Genomic DNA, 16,383 nt, shown 5'->3' on the forward strand with positions numbered 1-16,383 from the left:
CTTAATGTTGACATTACACGATGCACGACCTTATCATTAAAATCGCAAGAACTTATTATTAATATTGAGGTAACACCACCTTGATATAAAGAATATACGACCTTAATAGTAAAAGTGTACGACCTTAAATTACACGACTTTATTATTAAAATTACACGACTTTATCATTAAAATTACATTACTTTATCATTAAAATTACATGACTTTATCATTAAGATTACATTACTTCATCGTTAAAATTACACGACTTTATTATTAAAATTACACCACTTTATCGTTAAAATTACCTGACTTTATCATTAAAATTACCTGACTTTATCATTAAAATTACACGACTTTATCATTAAAATTACCTGACTTTATCATTAAAATTACACGACTTTATTATTAAAATTACACGACTTTATCATTAAAATTACCTGACTTTATCATTAAATTACACGACTTCACCATTAAAATTACACGACTTTATCATTAAAATTACATGACTTTATCATTAAAATTACACGACTTTATTATTAAAATTACACGACTTTATCATTAAAATTACCTGACTTTATCATTAAAATTACATGACTTTATCATTAAGATTACATGACTTTATCATTAAAATTACCTGACTTTATCATCAAAATTACACGACTTTATCATTAAAATTACACCACTTCATCATTGAAATTACACGACTTTATTATAAAAATTACACGACTTTATCATTAAAATTACATGACTTTATCATTAAAATTACATGACTTCATCGTTAAAATTACACGACTTTATCATTAAAATTACATGACTTTATCATTAAGATTACATGACTTTATCATTAAAATTACATGACTTCATCATTGAAATTACATGACTTTATCATTAAAATTTTCATGACTTTATCATTAAAATTACATGACTTTATCATTAAAATTACACGACTTTATCATTAAAATTACACGACTTTATCATTAAAATTACACTACATTCATATTAGAATTGTAAGACCTTATAATTAAATTTCCACGACGTTTATACTAAAATTCCACGACCTTATTATTGAAATTACACGACTTTATATTAGTTCAGGATCCAACAGAAAGTAACGACATACTCACATGATCATTGGTCAACAGTACACTTATCTATATTTAGTTTTTACGTGTCCATTCCTTTATTGATGTTAACAACTTTCTAATGAACTGTTTTTAAACTCTAAACAAACAAAGATGATTAAACACATATAAGTTAAGATTTCTAAACTGAAAAATGCAATTACACCAATGTAAATAAGTAAACACTTGTAATTAAGTCATGACGTCTTCATCCAGACAGTTGTTAATACACACATTAATCAAAGACGTCTTCACTCAGACATTTGTGATAACACACATATATGTAAAGATGTCTTCACCAAATAGTTGTAATTAAACACATGTAACTAAGTGACGTCTTCACCCAAGCAGTTGTTATTACATATATGTAATTGTAAAGCCGTCTCCGCCTAAACCGATGTAATTTACATGTAAGTAAAGTTTTCTTAAAACAAACAATTGAAATTATATGCATGAAATTTAAAACTGCTATATCCAGCATATGTCTTAAAAAAGTCCTTTTGGAACACTAAAATATACATAATTATAATCTGTAACATGCATATATAAACAATATAACTAAAACCGGAAAACCTGATCACATTAAAATTGTTGTTGAAAGTGAACACATGGAAATGACGTCCAAATAAAAATTAGGCAGTCAAGACGCCATTTAAACATATTATATATTATTAAACAATTTAATTAACACAACAATATACGATGTCACACAAAAATGAGACAGAAGTGAAAAAATGAATGTTGTTGGAACAAAATGCTATTAACAGGAATACGCAAAAACAGCACGTATATGTTGGATTCTGTTTCAACAACATTGATATTTTTCTTTTTTGTCTCATCCAAGTTTTTGTGTGACATGGTTAAGTGAGCAAACTTTTCTGATTTGTGTAATGTTTATAGATAAAAAAACCAATATTCTACAAAATATAATCATCAACAACAGGTCTGTTTTCGAACTTGCTAATTTGTATATATTGGAATGCAAGAATACAATCTTACATTTAAAACAGGACATTTGTATAATATATAAGATACCATGAGTCTCGATAAAATAAATCTACCGTATCATCATAGGTATTGTTATTCACAAAATATAAAACAATGCGATACATCCTGAATTGTTAAACGACAGTTTGTCCCTGCTCATCATTTGATTGGATAACGTTGTTTTCCCTGTATCACAGATTTCCTTCGTAAAACAGCCCTGAAACATTACAATACAGTGACGGTCAATAAATCACCAATAGATGATAAAGATAATGAAATAGTATAATATGTTAAGTAGTGGTATCTGCTACGAAAAACAAGCTCTGATCAGGGGATTGCATGGCATGTTCAGCTTGGTTTGGATATATCAATGGTAGAGGGTTTTAGTTGAAGAGAACTGGAAAGTTGTGTTTAAAATCTAGATAATCCATTTCAAACTACATATCACTACCGTCTCTTGGGAGTAGTCATAGTGTCGACGGAACGCGTGAAAGGTTATAGGGGAAACAACTCTAACGAGTTGAGTACATGAGCTACTGATATTGTAGATAATTTTGCCAAAGAATGACTGCGAGTATTCAATTAATCAATGAAATGATCTCAAGAGATATTTACGGTTATTAGACGTACACGTTTTGACACCCTGTAGTACCGAAACCTAAAACGAGCTAAATGATCCATAACACCATCCTATACAACGCCAACACCATCCTATACAACGCCAACACCATCCTATACAACGCTAACGCCATCCTATACAACGCTAACACCATCCTATACAACGCTAACACCATCCTATACAACGCTAACGCCATCCTATACAACGCTAACACCATCCCATACAACGCTAACGCCGTCCCATACAACGCTAACACCGTCCCATACAACGCTAACACCGTCCCATACAACGCTAACGCCATCCCATACAACGCTAACGCCATCCCATACAACGCTAACACCATCCCATACAACGCTAACACCATCCCATACAACGCTAACACCATCCTATACAACGCTAACGCCATCCTATACAACGCTAACGCCATCCTATACAACGCTAACACCATCCTATACAACGCTAACACCATCCTATACAACGCTAACGCCATCCTATACAACGCTAACGCCATCCTATACAACGCTAACACCATCCTATGCAACGCTAACACCATCCTATACAACGCTAACACCATCCTATACAACGCTAACGCCATCCTATACAACGCTAACACCATCCTATGCAACGCTAACGCCATCCTATACAACGCTAACACCATCCTATACAACGCGATAGGACGTATGATGTGTTCTACGTTGACTGGCCACCAGCTTTTTGTAAAGAATTGTCAATCGAAATTATAAAACTAGATTATGCCCCCTAGTTTAAAACCTTTACTGCAATGTATATATACATATACCTGGAAACCTTTATGAATAAGCAATGAAAATCTGAAGATTTAACAATGAATGTTTTACATGTAGAAAATAAGAATATTTTTTACATGCATATTGTATGAAAAATATAGTAATACCTGAAATGTCGGTTTTAATTTTTTGTTTGAACATAATTTGACAATAAGAACACATTTACGTGTGTATGTATGTATGTATGTATGAAATTCCTGCAGGTAGGGCGTAGGAATTGTACCTGCTGCCCCCATTAAATGATCGTAACAGGAGACAAAGTTCTAACATCTGTCTTCTTCGGAATGTCTCCCTTGACAATGCCTCACTTTTGACATTGCTCCTGTAAGGAAGGCTTTGGGTTTGGTCTCATAGTCGAGACATACCATAGTCTTGAAAAAGGTAGCCTATTCTAGTTTTGGGAATCGGACGACTGGTTTGCACGGTGTCAGTATGATGTGACTTTAAAAAAAAGGAGTGAAACTCACTAGATTGAGATTTTTTGTATTATATTTACACTTGCAAAGTTTTGTCACTATATAACAATACCAGACCGATTTGTTTACCATTCTTGCATGGAAACATTGACCTTTGAACTTGCGTATGAAAATATGACAGGGTACGGGAACTACTTTCGCCAAGCACATGGCTTTGTTTACATTTACAATTTAAGTTACAAAGGGTTATTTTTTAATTTGAAATCTAAATAACATGTTTGACAATATTAAATATGATAATCTATCAAAATGTTTTTGTTATTTATGTTAATATCATAATAAAAAACAGAACTATTTTTTACCGCGGAAAAAAAGTCTCAATTTGTTGTGAAGCGTCACCATTTGCTGTTCTAATAATTGACTCCTCCCACTGTGTCCGACTTTTATATGATTTTTTTTTTTTTACAAAGGAAAAATATTGTAATCACAAAGACTTATCGAAACAACATCCGTAAGTGTAAATATAGGGATTGGATTTCACTTTTATGTTAACCATGCTTTTATGGATCAATTCCTCTAAGAATATATTCTAAATGGGGCGCTAGCATAAAAGCATGGTTAACATAAAAGTGAAATCCAATCCCTATGTGGACTGTAGAAGGAGCTGCCTATCTGCAGACAGGTCAGTGTATGGAGTATAAATATCTAGGCAAATAAGATTGTTTATAAACTTTAAAAAAATGTCGTTGTTCCATTCTTGTTTTACAACTGTTTTCATTTGATTTAAACCTTTTATCTCCTACCCATGATTTTCCTTGTTTGGTTTCGGTTAACCTCCCTCAAACAGCAATGGACAAAGAACTTGAAAAATTATGTATCATATATTTGTTTAATATCTTTATTTTATTCATTTCTATTTCAAGAACTTGTGATGTTGGAAACATTTAAGTCAGATATCTATGAGGATCACTAAATGGTTGCCATGCTTACCTGCAATGCTTGCTGTCATGAAACAAGCCACGTTGCCAGCAATCATTGCTGTGACTACGAGCCGTGATAGGTCCGACTTCCTGGTGGGCGCCATAGCTCCTAACGCTCCAAGCATGATTCCCATAGAAGCGATATTAGAGAAACCACAGAGAGCGTATGTAGATATGACAACAGCGCGATCCTGTTAAATACAAATTTTAGACTTTATTTAGTTTACAACAATTAGGGAACAAGTTATTTCAACTTATATTAATCACCCTTATTAGCCCAAGGGGTCTTACTGTGTGGGAAGCTGGAGTACCGGGGAAACTCACGTGGTCGGGGCAGGTGACCCCATACCTTTTCACGTCCGATCGAGAGTCGACCCCGGCCGCCTAGGTGAAAGACAATTGTGTTTTCACAGTGCTAATCGATCACTCAAAGTAGAGTACAAATTATGTAAACCAGCGATTCTTTTAATATACCCGTCGATTTCTACATGTTTTCACAAGAGTATCAATTCTCGTAGTTGAATGCATTTCTAAAATCAAATTATACAAAATAACTGCTGATCCTAGTGCGAGTTCCCTTTCATATCCTATTCAAACAAGTCCATGACAAGACTCGGTGAAAATTGCATTTTAAATGGAATGGAGGTGGACATTCTTTAATCTTATGATAAAGAATGTAATAGCCTGTGTCGAAAACATATGCTTATCCAAATGGTTATTAGTATTACCAATTTTGTTCAATATTCATTTTCAGAATATCGGTGGTATGCATTTTAACCCTGAGATAGTGGTTACAAATCGTTGGACCTCTCAAAGGACAAACAAATCGTTGGACCTCTCAAAGGACAAACCCAATCATGAGCTTTTATTACCCATGATGCATTACAAACGTCATACTTAACTAACTTCCAGAATACACACACTGACAAACTCTCTCAAACACCAACAACATTCAATGTAAGCACATTATTTAAATACACCACAAATATGACATCATTAACAGAATATCAGACTGGCGAAGTAAACGATATCGGTTTATTAACTAAAACATAATGTTATGAAAAAAATCATGTTTGACATGACACAATTCACAACAAACGTATAGAAAAACCAAACAAAAACAAAAAAGTAAAAACAAATCAACCAAAATAAAAACCAACAACAAAAAACAGCAACAACAAAAACAAAACAAGTAACAAGATATGCAAATACATATATTGTGAGCGGCTAAATTTTGTTGACACGTGTAGTTTAATAAAATCAATTGATTAATAAGATCACAATACATCAGTAATTTAACAGGAAGTCTGATAAATAAATATGTATGATCGACGAATGTAATATTGTTAAGTCCTACATTACTTACCGTTAGTTATCCTTTGACCTTATTCAACCACCCACCGTTATGACGTCTTTGTCCTAATTAACCTACCGTTAGGACGTCTTTGTCCTAATTAACCTACCGTTAGGACGTCTTTGTCCTAATTAACCTACAGTTAAGACATTTTCCCCTTATTAACCTACCGTTAGGACATCTTTCTCCTAATTAATCTACATTTAAGACATTTTGTCCTAAATAACCTACCGTTAGGACCCCTTTAGTGAGAGTGACGTTGATATCCTCGTAAACGATGTCCCATTTATTGTAGTGCCACGCCCCCGTGTGGTTGATCTGACCCCACATCAGCGTGTTGGTGGACGTCCCATTAAGGCCCTCGTACCAACTCAGATTCTTGGCGTTATTAACATATGTAGACAGCTCCCCGTAGGCCACGAACTCGTTAAGGAAGGTTTTAATGCCTATTAATTCGCCCACTTTACGACAGTCAGATCCAACCGGGACACCCATCATGACGGCAACGGGGTAGAAAACGTAGGAACAGATAAACTGTAACAAAAATAATCAAAATTAATACACGACATGTCGTGGATAAAAAACAGTTGGATCGACAGTAACTCACCACGCGTCGTGGATATAAACAAAGTTAGTCAACAATTATACACGACAAGTTAGCTCAGTGTGTGAAAGATGAGCCAGGCAGAAGAGCCAGGTCACTATTGGTAAATCTAGATACATTAATGAGCACCTGAGTGATAATAATGATTATGAGATCTAGATCTATCGGCACTCACGGAACATTATATGATGTCAGATCCACCCGAGACATATGAGCAGTGTAAAGTACAATGTTTGGATCCAGCATGACAGCTCCGACACCATTAATCCCATAAAGGATTATCATTGCGAGTGTCCTGGACAGAGAACCACGGGGATAAATGTCTAGCCAGTATCCTATACTATTCAGGATACTACATGCATTTTGAAACCAGTAAGCCTTGGTATCCAAAAGTCAACAGGTTTAAGACAAACCTCTAGTAATGTACATTTTACTACTAACCGATATCTTTCAGGTATTAAGAATTGTCGACTTGAGAATTAGAACTATGTACATTGTAGACCAACACTGACATGGGTAATCAGAGTCTTTATCTCATATATTTCCGAGTCGAGTTCGACAAAGATCGTTTTAGAAAGAAGGTAAATAAAACAATTTAAAAAAGAAATCTGTCGCAATTAGGTTAAAGAGACGCCTATTTCTTTAACTCTGCTGTGATTTTTGAAAGAGAGGCTTCAAAGAAAATAAGCTCTGAACATTTCCAAGTCATTTGACTGATTCTGGTAAGAGGAGTTCACAAATGTGTCCTGACTGATGAAAAACCTTCCTCTAGTACAAGTTTGCCTCGACAGTGAAACAATAAAGTCCATGGATCTGAACAACCACAATCTTCATTTTTCGCACACATTTTGTCCAATTAACTCATGATATTTTTGAATAATTCTAGTTTTGTATCGTTTAATAGTGTGTAATTTCATCGTTTTTACAGATCTTTTATATGACGCACGTTCATGTTGAAATATTTGTAAAAAATGCTGTTTACACACCAGTAAACGGTAACAAACAAGAATTATTCCTTTTATTTACAGTTTAAGTGTTTTCATACAATGACGTTATATTTTAGTTAATTCTACCATGTTCCATTCATATTTTATTGCGGAAAAAAAGTAAGAAAATCAGAAATAAAAATAGTATTTCCGCATTCACACTAATTGCGCATGTGTGCACCGGTCCGGCTATGGACAATGTATTCCTACGCATCAAATCTTATATTTTCGTTAGTTAGGTTTTATAACGAAAACACACCGGAAATACAATTATTTCAACATGACGTGCGTCATACTAAAATGTAAACCAGTGAACGAAAAACACAAAAATCATTCCTTCAGTAGATGATACGTCACCGGAAAATACTCAAAAAATCCCTTTTGAATACTTACTTGAAATGTCAATCTTTCAAATTCAGGTTCCTCAAGTCCTACGCGTGACCCGAACCAATCAAGTGTGGCATTAATGAACTCCAGTACGGCAATAAAGGCGATCAGGTTCGCTGCTATGTTCCCGATCAGTTTGACCGACTGCGAGGCGCCATTAGAAGCGGCTTCAATTACATTTCTCTCAGGGCTAGTAACAAAAACAATGCATTATTCCATAAATCAGTTTATAGTCTGATACTAATGTATTAATGTGTCACGTTTTATAGACCATAGCTAGAACGTCACTGTTTGATACTAATGTAGTAATGTGTCACGTTTTATAGACCATAGCTAGAACGTCACTGTTTGATACTAATGTATTAATGTGTCACGTTTTATAGACCATAGCTAGAACGTCACTGTTTGATACTAATGTAGTAATGTGTCACGTTTTATAGACCATAGCTAGAACGTCACTGTTTGATACTAATGTAGTAATGTGTCACGTTTTATAGACCATAGCTAGAACGTCACTGTTTGATACTAATGTAGTAATGTGTCACGTTTTATAGACCATAGCTAGAACGTCACTGTTTGATACTAATGTAGTAATGTGTCACGTTTTATAAACTATAGCTAGAACGTCACTGTTTGATACTAATGTAGTAATGTGTCACGTTTTATAAACTATAGCTAGAACGTCACTGTTTGATAAGTAATGAAAATAGTGATACAAATTACTACCACCGTTATCTAGGACAGAAAATCCATCAAAGACTCAATTTGAAAATTAAAATTAAAACCAATTCAAGAAAATTGTATCTTATCAGAAACGTAATTGCACATAATCTGTCTTGTTATAGATAGACAACGAACACGGAACTATAAAGGATGTAGCTATATGTGCTGGGTTACCTATCCTTAATTCAAAACAAAAAACTAAAAAGTAAACGCTGCATATTTGAGTTAGCGGTATAGACCTTTGCTCCATATTGTAGACCTTCTCAGGGTCGGACTTGCTTCCCTCAGTTTCCGGACAAATCAGTTTTGACATAGCCAGAGCAGCAGGCGCGGACATAACGGAGGCCGAGAGTAGGTGGTTAGCTGGAACCTGTCACAGAATCATGGTACTTATGACAGAAGAATATGGCCCCCAACGAGTCTAATTATCAACGGTCCGTGACATATACAAAACTATAAACAATATAATATCAGGTTACTGATGGCACAACAACTTACGTTGTATCAGGATTCTTAGATGATTTATTGATTTCAACATTTATTTTTAGGGTACGACATTTCAGATGATAAATATGGAACACGTACATTTTATAAGGAACAGTGCCAATTTGTAAAGAGCCTTATTTCAATCTAAAAATAGTATTTACAACATTTCGGATGATAAATTCTGTAGCATACACGTATATTTTCTTAGGAAAAGTGCCAATTTGTAATAAACATTATTTCAATTTAGAAATACTGTTTGATATTTTTAGTCGAATATTGATAAATAAATCTGCTCAGTGTTTGGAAATGTATACGTTATAAGTTTATAGCTGTACCACAGTCTTATAGCTTTGTAATTTTACAAATAACACAGACTTACGTCTATTGCTATGTAGGCCGCCATGACACTTCCGGCTATTGTAGCAAATCCTCCTGTCAAAACGGCATGTAATTCCGAGTTTGTCATATCATTTAGGAATGGCCGAATGAGCAAAGGTGCTTCGCTCTGAAATTAAAGTTTTATGTATTTTATACAACTGAAAACGTTTAAGCATAATCATAAATAATCAATGTTGATATTTAAGCTGAAATTGTAAATATCCGTTACCGAGTTAATGTATTAATGAACTGCAGTTCGTCTTGTAGAAGGTCGTTAACACTACTATATAAAGCCAGCACATCAGAGGCACATTACGACACTGTGTCCATAAAACCAAACCTACTTATCGTTTACAACATAAACATAACTATTTTATAACACTGCACTACCAATACCATAAAATCGGTCATATTGTTCAATTATGGCTTCTTAAGGTGCATACGTAGCCGACTTTATGATCCTTAAAACAATAACACCTACATAGACTAAGTAAAAGTTCTATTATCCATAACCACCAATCAACTAACATAAAAGTCACCCTGTGTTACAACAGGTATATAGGAATTGTCAATGCTATTCTAGGTAAGTCGCTAAGAGAATAACTTCATGGACTGTGGTTAGGTTTGTTATGTTAGTGCTATTCATCTGACGAAGATAATAGATTAAATTTTTACCTGTCTGATGAAGATGAGACATTGAATATTACCTGTCTGATGAAGATGATACATTGAATATTACCTGTCTGATGAAGATGATACATTGAATATTACCTGCCCGATGATAATGTGAGATTGATAAATACCTGTCTGATGAAGATGTGACATTGAACATTACCTGTCTGATGAAGATGATACATTGAATATTACTTGTCAGATGAAGATGTAACATTGAATATTACCTGTCAGATGAAGATAATACATTGAATATTACCTGTCTGATGAAGATGATACATGGAATATTACCTGTCTGATGAAGATGATACATTGAATATTACCTGCCCGATGATAATGTGAGATTGATAAATACCTGTCTGATGAAGATGTGACATTGAACATTACCTGTCTGATGAAGATGATACATTGAATATTACTTGTCAGATGAAGATGTAACATTGAATATTACCTGTCAGATGAAGATAATACATTGAATATTACCTGTCTGATGAAGATGATACATTGGATATTACCTGTCAGATGAAGATGATACATTGAATATTACCTGTCAGATGAAGATGATACATTGAATATTACCTGTCTGATGAAGATGATACATTGAATATTACCTGCCCGATGATAATGTGAGATTGATAAATACCTGTCTGATGAAGATGTGACAATGATAGTCACCTGTCAGATGAAGATGATCGTGACCTCGTGGATATATTATGTATATAATACTCGTCATTTATTTTTTTGAACGAAAGTCAATTTTAAATTGTAATCAATAACATTGTCGACTTAAACAAGTTTCAACAGCAACGAAGCACACGATGATGTGTCCACCGTCTTTCAATGTCAAGGCTACATTAAAATGTCGGCGGAGTAATATGTAGTGCTCAGTGAATTTAATAAAACAAAACAAACAAAATATGCATAATGCCAATTTACTCTAAATATGCATATCTATACCAGAAATTATGTTTTGGTTTCCAAATGATACACTTTTAATTAAACAATTTAAGAAATCTGAACGGACTATTTTTTGGGCGCAGTAGTAAAACTCAGCGTGTGTTTTAAGGCTTACAGCTGATAAAACGGAACTGACGCCCATCAACAAACCCAGAGCAGCTAGTAATTTACAAGAGAAAAATGGCACATTCACACTACGATTTTATATATCTATTCGTCAGATAATTTTCTCAAACTGTAATCCGGTCACTGTCATTGTCAACCACACAAATTCGTCTTTTCTTCGGTAGAAACGTCACAGCATGTGCATTTTCCCACCAGAATTTTTTCTCAAGTTCTTCTCATGTTGTTCTCAAGTCGTTCTCAAGTTCTTCGCATTTTTATCAGAGGAAATAATCTATTTGTCATATATTCGGTAGCTGGTATATTACTGTATTTTTAAGTGATAATTACCTGTCCGATGAAGATGTGACAGTGATAATTACCTGTCCGATGAAGATGTGACAGTGATAATTACCTGTCCGACGAAGATGTGACAGTGCTAATTACCTGTCCGACGAAGATGTGACAGTGATAATTACCTGTCCGATGAAGATGTGACAGTGCTAATTACCTGTCCGACGAAGATGTGACAGTGATAATTACCTGTCCGACGAAGATGTGACAGTGATAATTACCTGTCCGATGAAGATGTGACAGTGATAATTACCTGTCCGATGAAGATCTGACAGTGATAATTACCTGTCCGATGAAGATGTGACAGTGATAATTACCTGTCCGATGAAGATGTGACAGTGATAATTACCTGTCCGATGAAGATGTGACAGTGATAATTACCTGTCCCGATGAAGATGTGACAGTGATAATTACCTGTCCGATGAAGATGTGACAGTGATAATTACCTGTCCGATGAAGATGTGACAGTGATAATTACCTGTCCGATGAAGATGTGACAGTGATAATTACCTGTCCGATGAAGATGTGACAGTGATAATTACCTGTCCGATGAAGATGTGACGGTGATAATTACCTGTCCGATGAAGATGTTACCGGCGGCATTCAGGGACTCGGTGGGTGAGGTACCCATAGACCAGGACATGAATCTGGCCAGATAACGGATTATAAACTGCATTACTCCGATATAGTAGAGGACGGAGACGGCCGTACTGAAGAACACTATCACAGTCAGTACCTGTAACAACCAAACAGGAGGAACACTATCACAGTCAGTACCTGTAACAACCAAACAGGAGGAACACTATCACAGTCAGTACCTGTAACAACCAAACAGGAGGAACACTATCACAGTCAGTACCTGTAACAACCAAACAGGAGGAACACTATCACAGTCAGTACCTGTAACAACCAAACAGGACGGGAGGAACACTATCACAGTCAGCACCTGTAACAACCAAACAGGATGGGAGGAACACTATCACAGTCAGTACCTGTAACAACCAAACAGGAGGAACACTATCACAGTCTGTACCTGTAACAACCAAACAGGAGGAACACTATCACAGTCAGTACCTGTAACAACCAAACAGGAGGAACACTATCACAGTCAGTACCTGTAACAACCAAACAGGAGGAACACTATCACAGTCAGTACCTGTAACAACCAAACAGGATGGGAGGAACACTATCACAGTCAGTACCTGTAACAACCAAACAGGATGGGAGGAACACTATCACAGTCAGTACCTGTAACAACCAAACAGGAGGAACACTATCACAGTCAGTACCTGTAACAACCAAACAGGAGGAACACTATCACAGTCAGTACCTGTAACAACCAAACAGGAGGAACACTATCACAGTCAGTACCTGTAACAACCAAACAGGAGGAACACTATCACAGTCAGTACCTGTAACAACCAAACAGGATGGGAGGAACACTATCACAGTCAGTACCTGTAACAACCAAACAGGATGGGAGGAACACTATCACAGTCAGTACCTGTAACAACCAAACAGGATGGGAGGAACACTATCACAGTCAGTACCTGTAACAACCAAACAGGATGGGAGGAACACTATCACAGTCAGTACCTGTAACAACCAAACAGGAGGAACACTATCACAGTCAGTACCTGTAACAACCAAACAGGATGGGAGGAACACTAGCACAGTCAGTACCTGTAACAACCAAACAGGATGGGAGGAACACTAGCACAGTCAGTACCTGTAACAACCAAACAGGAGGAACACTAGCACAGTCAGTACCTGTAGCAACCAAACAGGATGGGAGGAACACTATCACAGTCAGTACCTGTAACAACCAAACAGGAGGAACACTATCACAGTCAGTACCTGTAACAACCAAACAGGATGGGAGGAACACTATCACAGTCAGTACCTGTTACAACCAAACAGGATGGGAGGAACACTATCACAGTCAGTACCTGTAACAACCAAACAGGAGGAACACTATCACAGTCAGTACCTGTAACAACCAAACAGGAGGAACACTATCACAGTCAGTACCTGTAACAACCAAACAGGAGGAACACTACCACAGTCAGTACCTGTAACAACCAAACAGGATGGGAGGAACACTATCACAGTCAGTACCTGTAACAACCAAACAGGAGGAACACTATCACAGTCAGTACCTGTAACAACCAAACAGGAGGAACACTATCACAGTCAGTACCTGTAACAACCAAACAGGAGGAACACTATCACAGTCAGTACCTGTAACAACCAAACAGGATGGGAGGGACACTATTACAGTCAGTACCTGTAACAACCAAACAGGACGGGAGGAACACTATCACAGTCAGTACCTGTAACAACCAAACAGGATGGGAGGGACACTATCACAGTCAGTACCTGTAACAACCAAACAGGAGGAACACTATCACAGTCAGTACCTGTAACAACCAAACAGGATGGGAGGAACACTATCACAGTCAGTACCTGTAACAACCAAACAGGAGGAACACTATCACAGTCAGTACCTGTAACAACCAAACAGGAGAAACACTATCACAGTCAGTACCTGTAACAACCAAACAGGATGGGAGGAACACTATCACAGTCAGTACCTGTAAAAACAAACAGGAGGAACACTATCACAGTCAGTACCTGTAACAACCAAACAGGAGGAACACTATCACAGTCAGTACCTGTAACAACCAAACAGGATGGGAGGAACACTATCACAGTCAGTACCTGTAACAACCAAACAGGAGGAACACTATCACAGTCAGTACCTGTAACAACCAAACAGGAGGAACACTATCACAGTCAGTACCTGTAACAACCAAACAGGATGGGAGGAACACTATCACAGTCAGTACCTGTAACAACCAAACAGGAGGAACACTATCACAGTCAGCACCTGTAACAACCAAACAGGATGGGAGGAACACTATCACAGTCAGTACCTGTAACAACCAAACAGGATGGGAGGAACACTATCACAGTCAGTACCTGTAACAACCAAACAGGATGGGAGGAACACTATCACAGTCAGTACCTGTAACAACCAAACAGGATGGGAGGAACACTATCACAGTCAGTACCTGTAACAACCAAACAGGATGGGAGGAACACTATCACAGTCAGTACCTGTAACAACCAAACAGGATGGGAGGAACACTATCACAGTCAGTACCTGTGACAACCAAACAGGAGGAACACTATCACAGTCAGTACCTGTAACAACCAAACAGGATGGGAGGAACACTATCACAGTCAGTACCTGTAACAACCAAACAGGATGGGAGGAACACTATCACAGTCAGTACCTGTAACAACCAAACAGGATGGGAGGAACACTATCACAGTCAGTACCTGTAACAACCAAACAGGATGGGAGGAACACTATCACAGTCAGTACCTGTAACAACCAAACAGGATGGAGGAACACTATCACAGTCAGTACCTGTAACAACCAAACAGGAGGAACACTATCACAGTCAGTACCTGTAACAACCAAACAGGATGGGAGGAACACTATCACAGTCAGTACCTGTAACAACCAAACAGGATGGAGGAACACTATCACAGTCAGTACCTGTAACAACCAAACAGGATGGGAGGAACACTATCACAGTCAGTACCTGTAACAACCAAACAGGATGGGAGGAACACTATCACAGTCAGTACCTGTAACAACCAAACAGGACGGGAGGAACACTATCACAGTCAGTACCTGTAACAACCAAACAGGATGGGAGGAACACTATCACAGTCAGTACCTGTAACAACCAAACAGGATGGGAGGAACACTATCACAGTCAGTACCTGTAACAACCAAACAGGATGGAGGAACACTATCACAGTCAGTACCTGTAACAACCAAACAGGATGGGAGGAACACTATCACAGTCAGTACCTGTAACAACCAAACAGGATGGGAGGAACACTATCACAGTCAGTACCTGTAACAACCAAACAGGACGGGAGGAACACTATCACAGTCAGTACCTGTAACAACCAAACAGGATGGAGGAACACTATCACAGTCAGTACCTGTAACAACCAAACAGGACGGGAGGAACACTATCACAGTCAGTACCTGTAACAACCAAACAGGATGGGAGGAACACTATCACAGTCAGTACCTGTAACAACCAAACAGGATGGGAGGAACACTATCACAGTCAGTACCTGTAACAACCAAACAGGATGGGAGGAACACTATCACAGTCAGTACCTGTAACAACCAAACAGGATGGGAGGAACACTATCACAGTCAGTACCTGTAACAACCAAACAGGATGGGAGGAACACTATCACAGTCAGTACCTGTAACAACCAAACAGGATGGGAGGAACACTATCACAGTCAGTACCTGTAACAACCAAACAGGATGGGAGGAACACTATCACAGTCAGTACCTGTAACAACCAAACAGGATGGGAGGAACACTATCACAGTCAGTACCTGTAACAACCAAACAGGATGGGAGGAAC

At 37.1% G+C, this 16,383-nt stretch overlaps 1 protein-coding gene across 2 annotated transcripts in view; it reads right to left on the reverse strand.

The window, feature by feature from the left end:
* Positions 1-233: 233 nt before the first annotated feature.
* The window catches only part of LOC117343668 (solute carrier family 28 member 3-like), a 47,525-nt gene continuing 31,375 nt past the window's right edge, over positions 234-16,383 (reverse strand). For both annotated transcript variants that reach the window (XM_033906125.1, XM_033906126.1), the window contains 7 exons: positions 12,489-12,650; positions 9,831-9,956; positions 9,205-9,335; positions 8,249-8,432; positions 6,497-6,799; positions 4,922-5,102; positions 234-2,307 (listed from right to left, as the gene is read on the reverse strand). In XM_033906125.1, coding sequence (XP_033762016.1) covers positions 2,282-2,307; positions 4,922-5,102; positions 6,497-6,799; positions 8,249-8,432; positions 9,205-9,335; positions 9,831-9,956; positions 12,489-12,650 — 1,113 coding nt within the window. In that variant the 3' untranslated portion in view covers positions 234-2,281. The remainder of the gene's footprint in view (positions 2,308-4,921; positions 5,103-6,496; positions 6,800-8,248; positions 8,433-9,204; positions 9,336-9,830; positions 9,957-12,488; positions 12,651-16,383) is intronic.

Source organism: Pecten maximus, chromosome 15 (assembly GCF_902652985.1).
Source record: "Pecten maximus chromosome 15, xPecMax1.1, whole genome shotgun sequence".
Classification (NCBI taxonomy): Eukaryota; Metazoa; Mollusca; class Bivalvia; order Pectinida; family Pectinidae; genus Pecten; species Pecten maximus.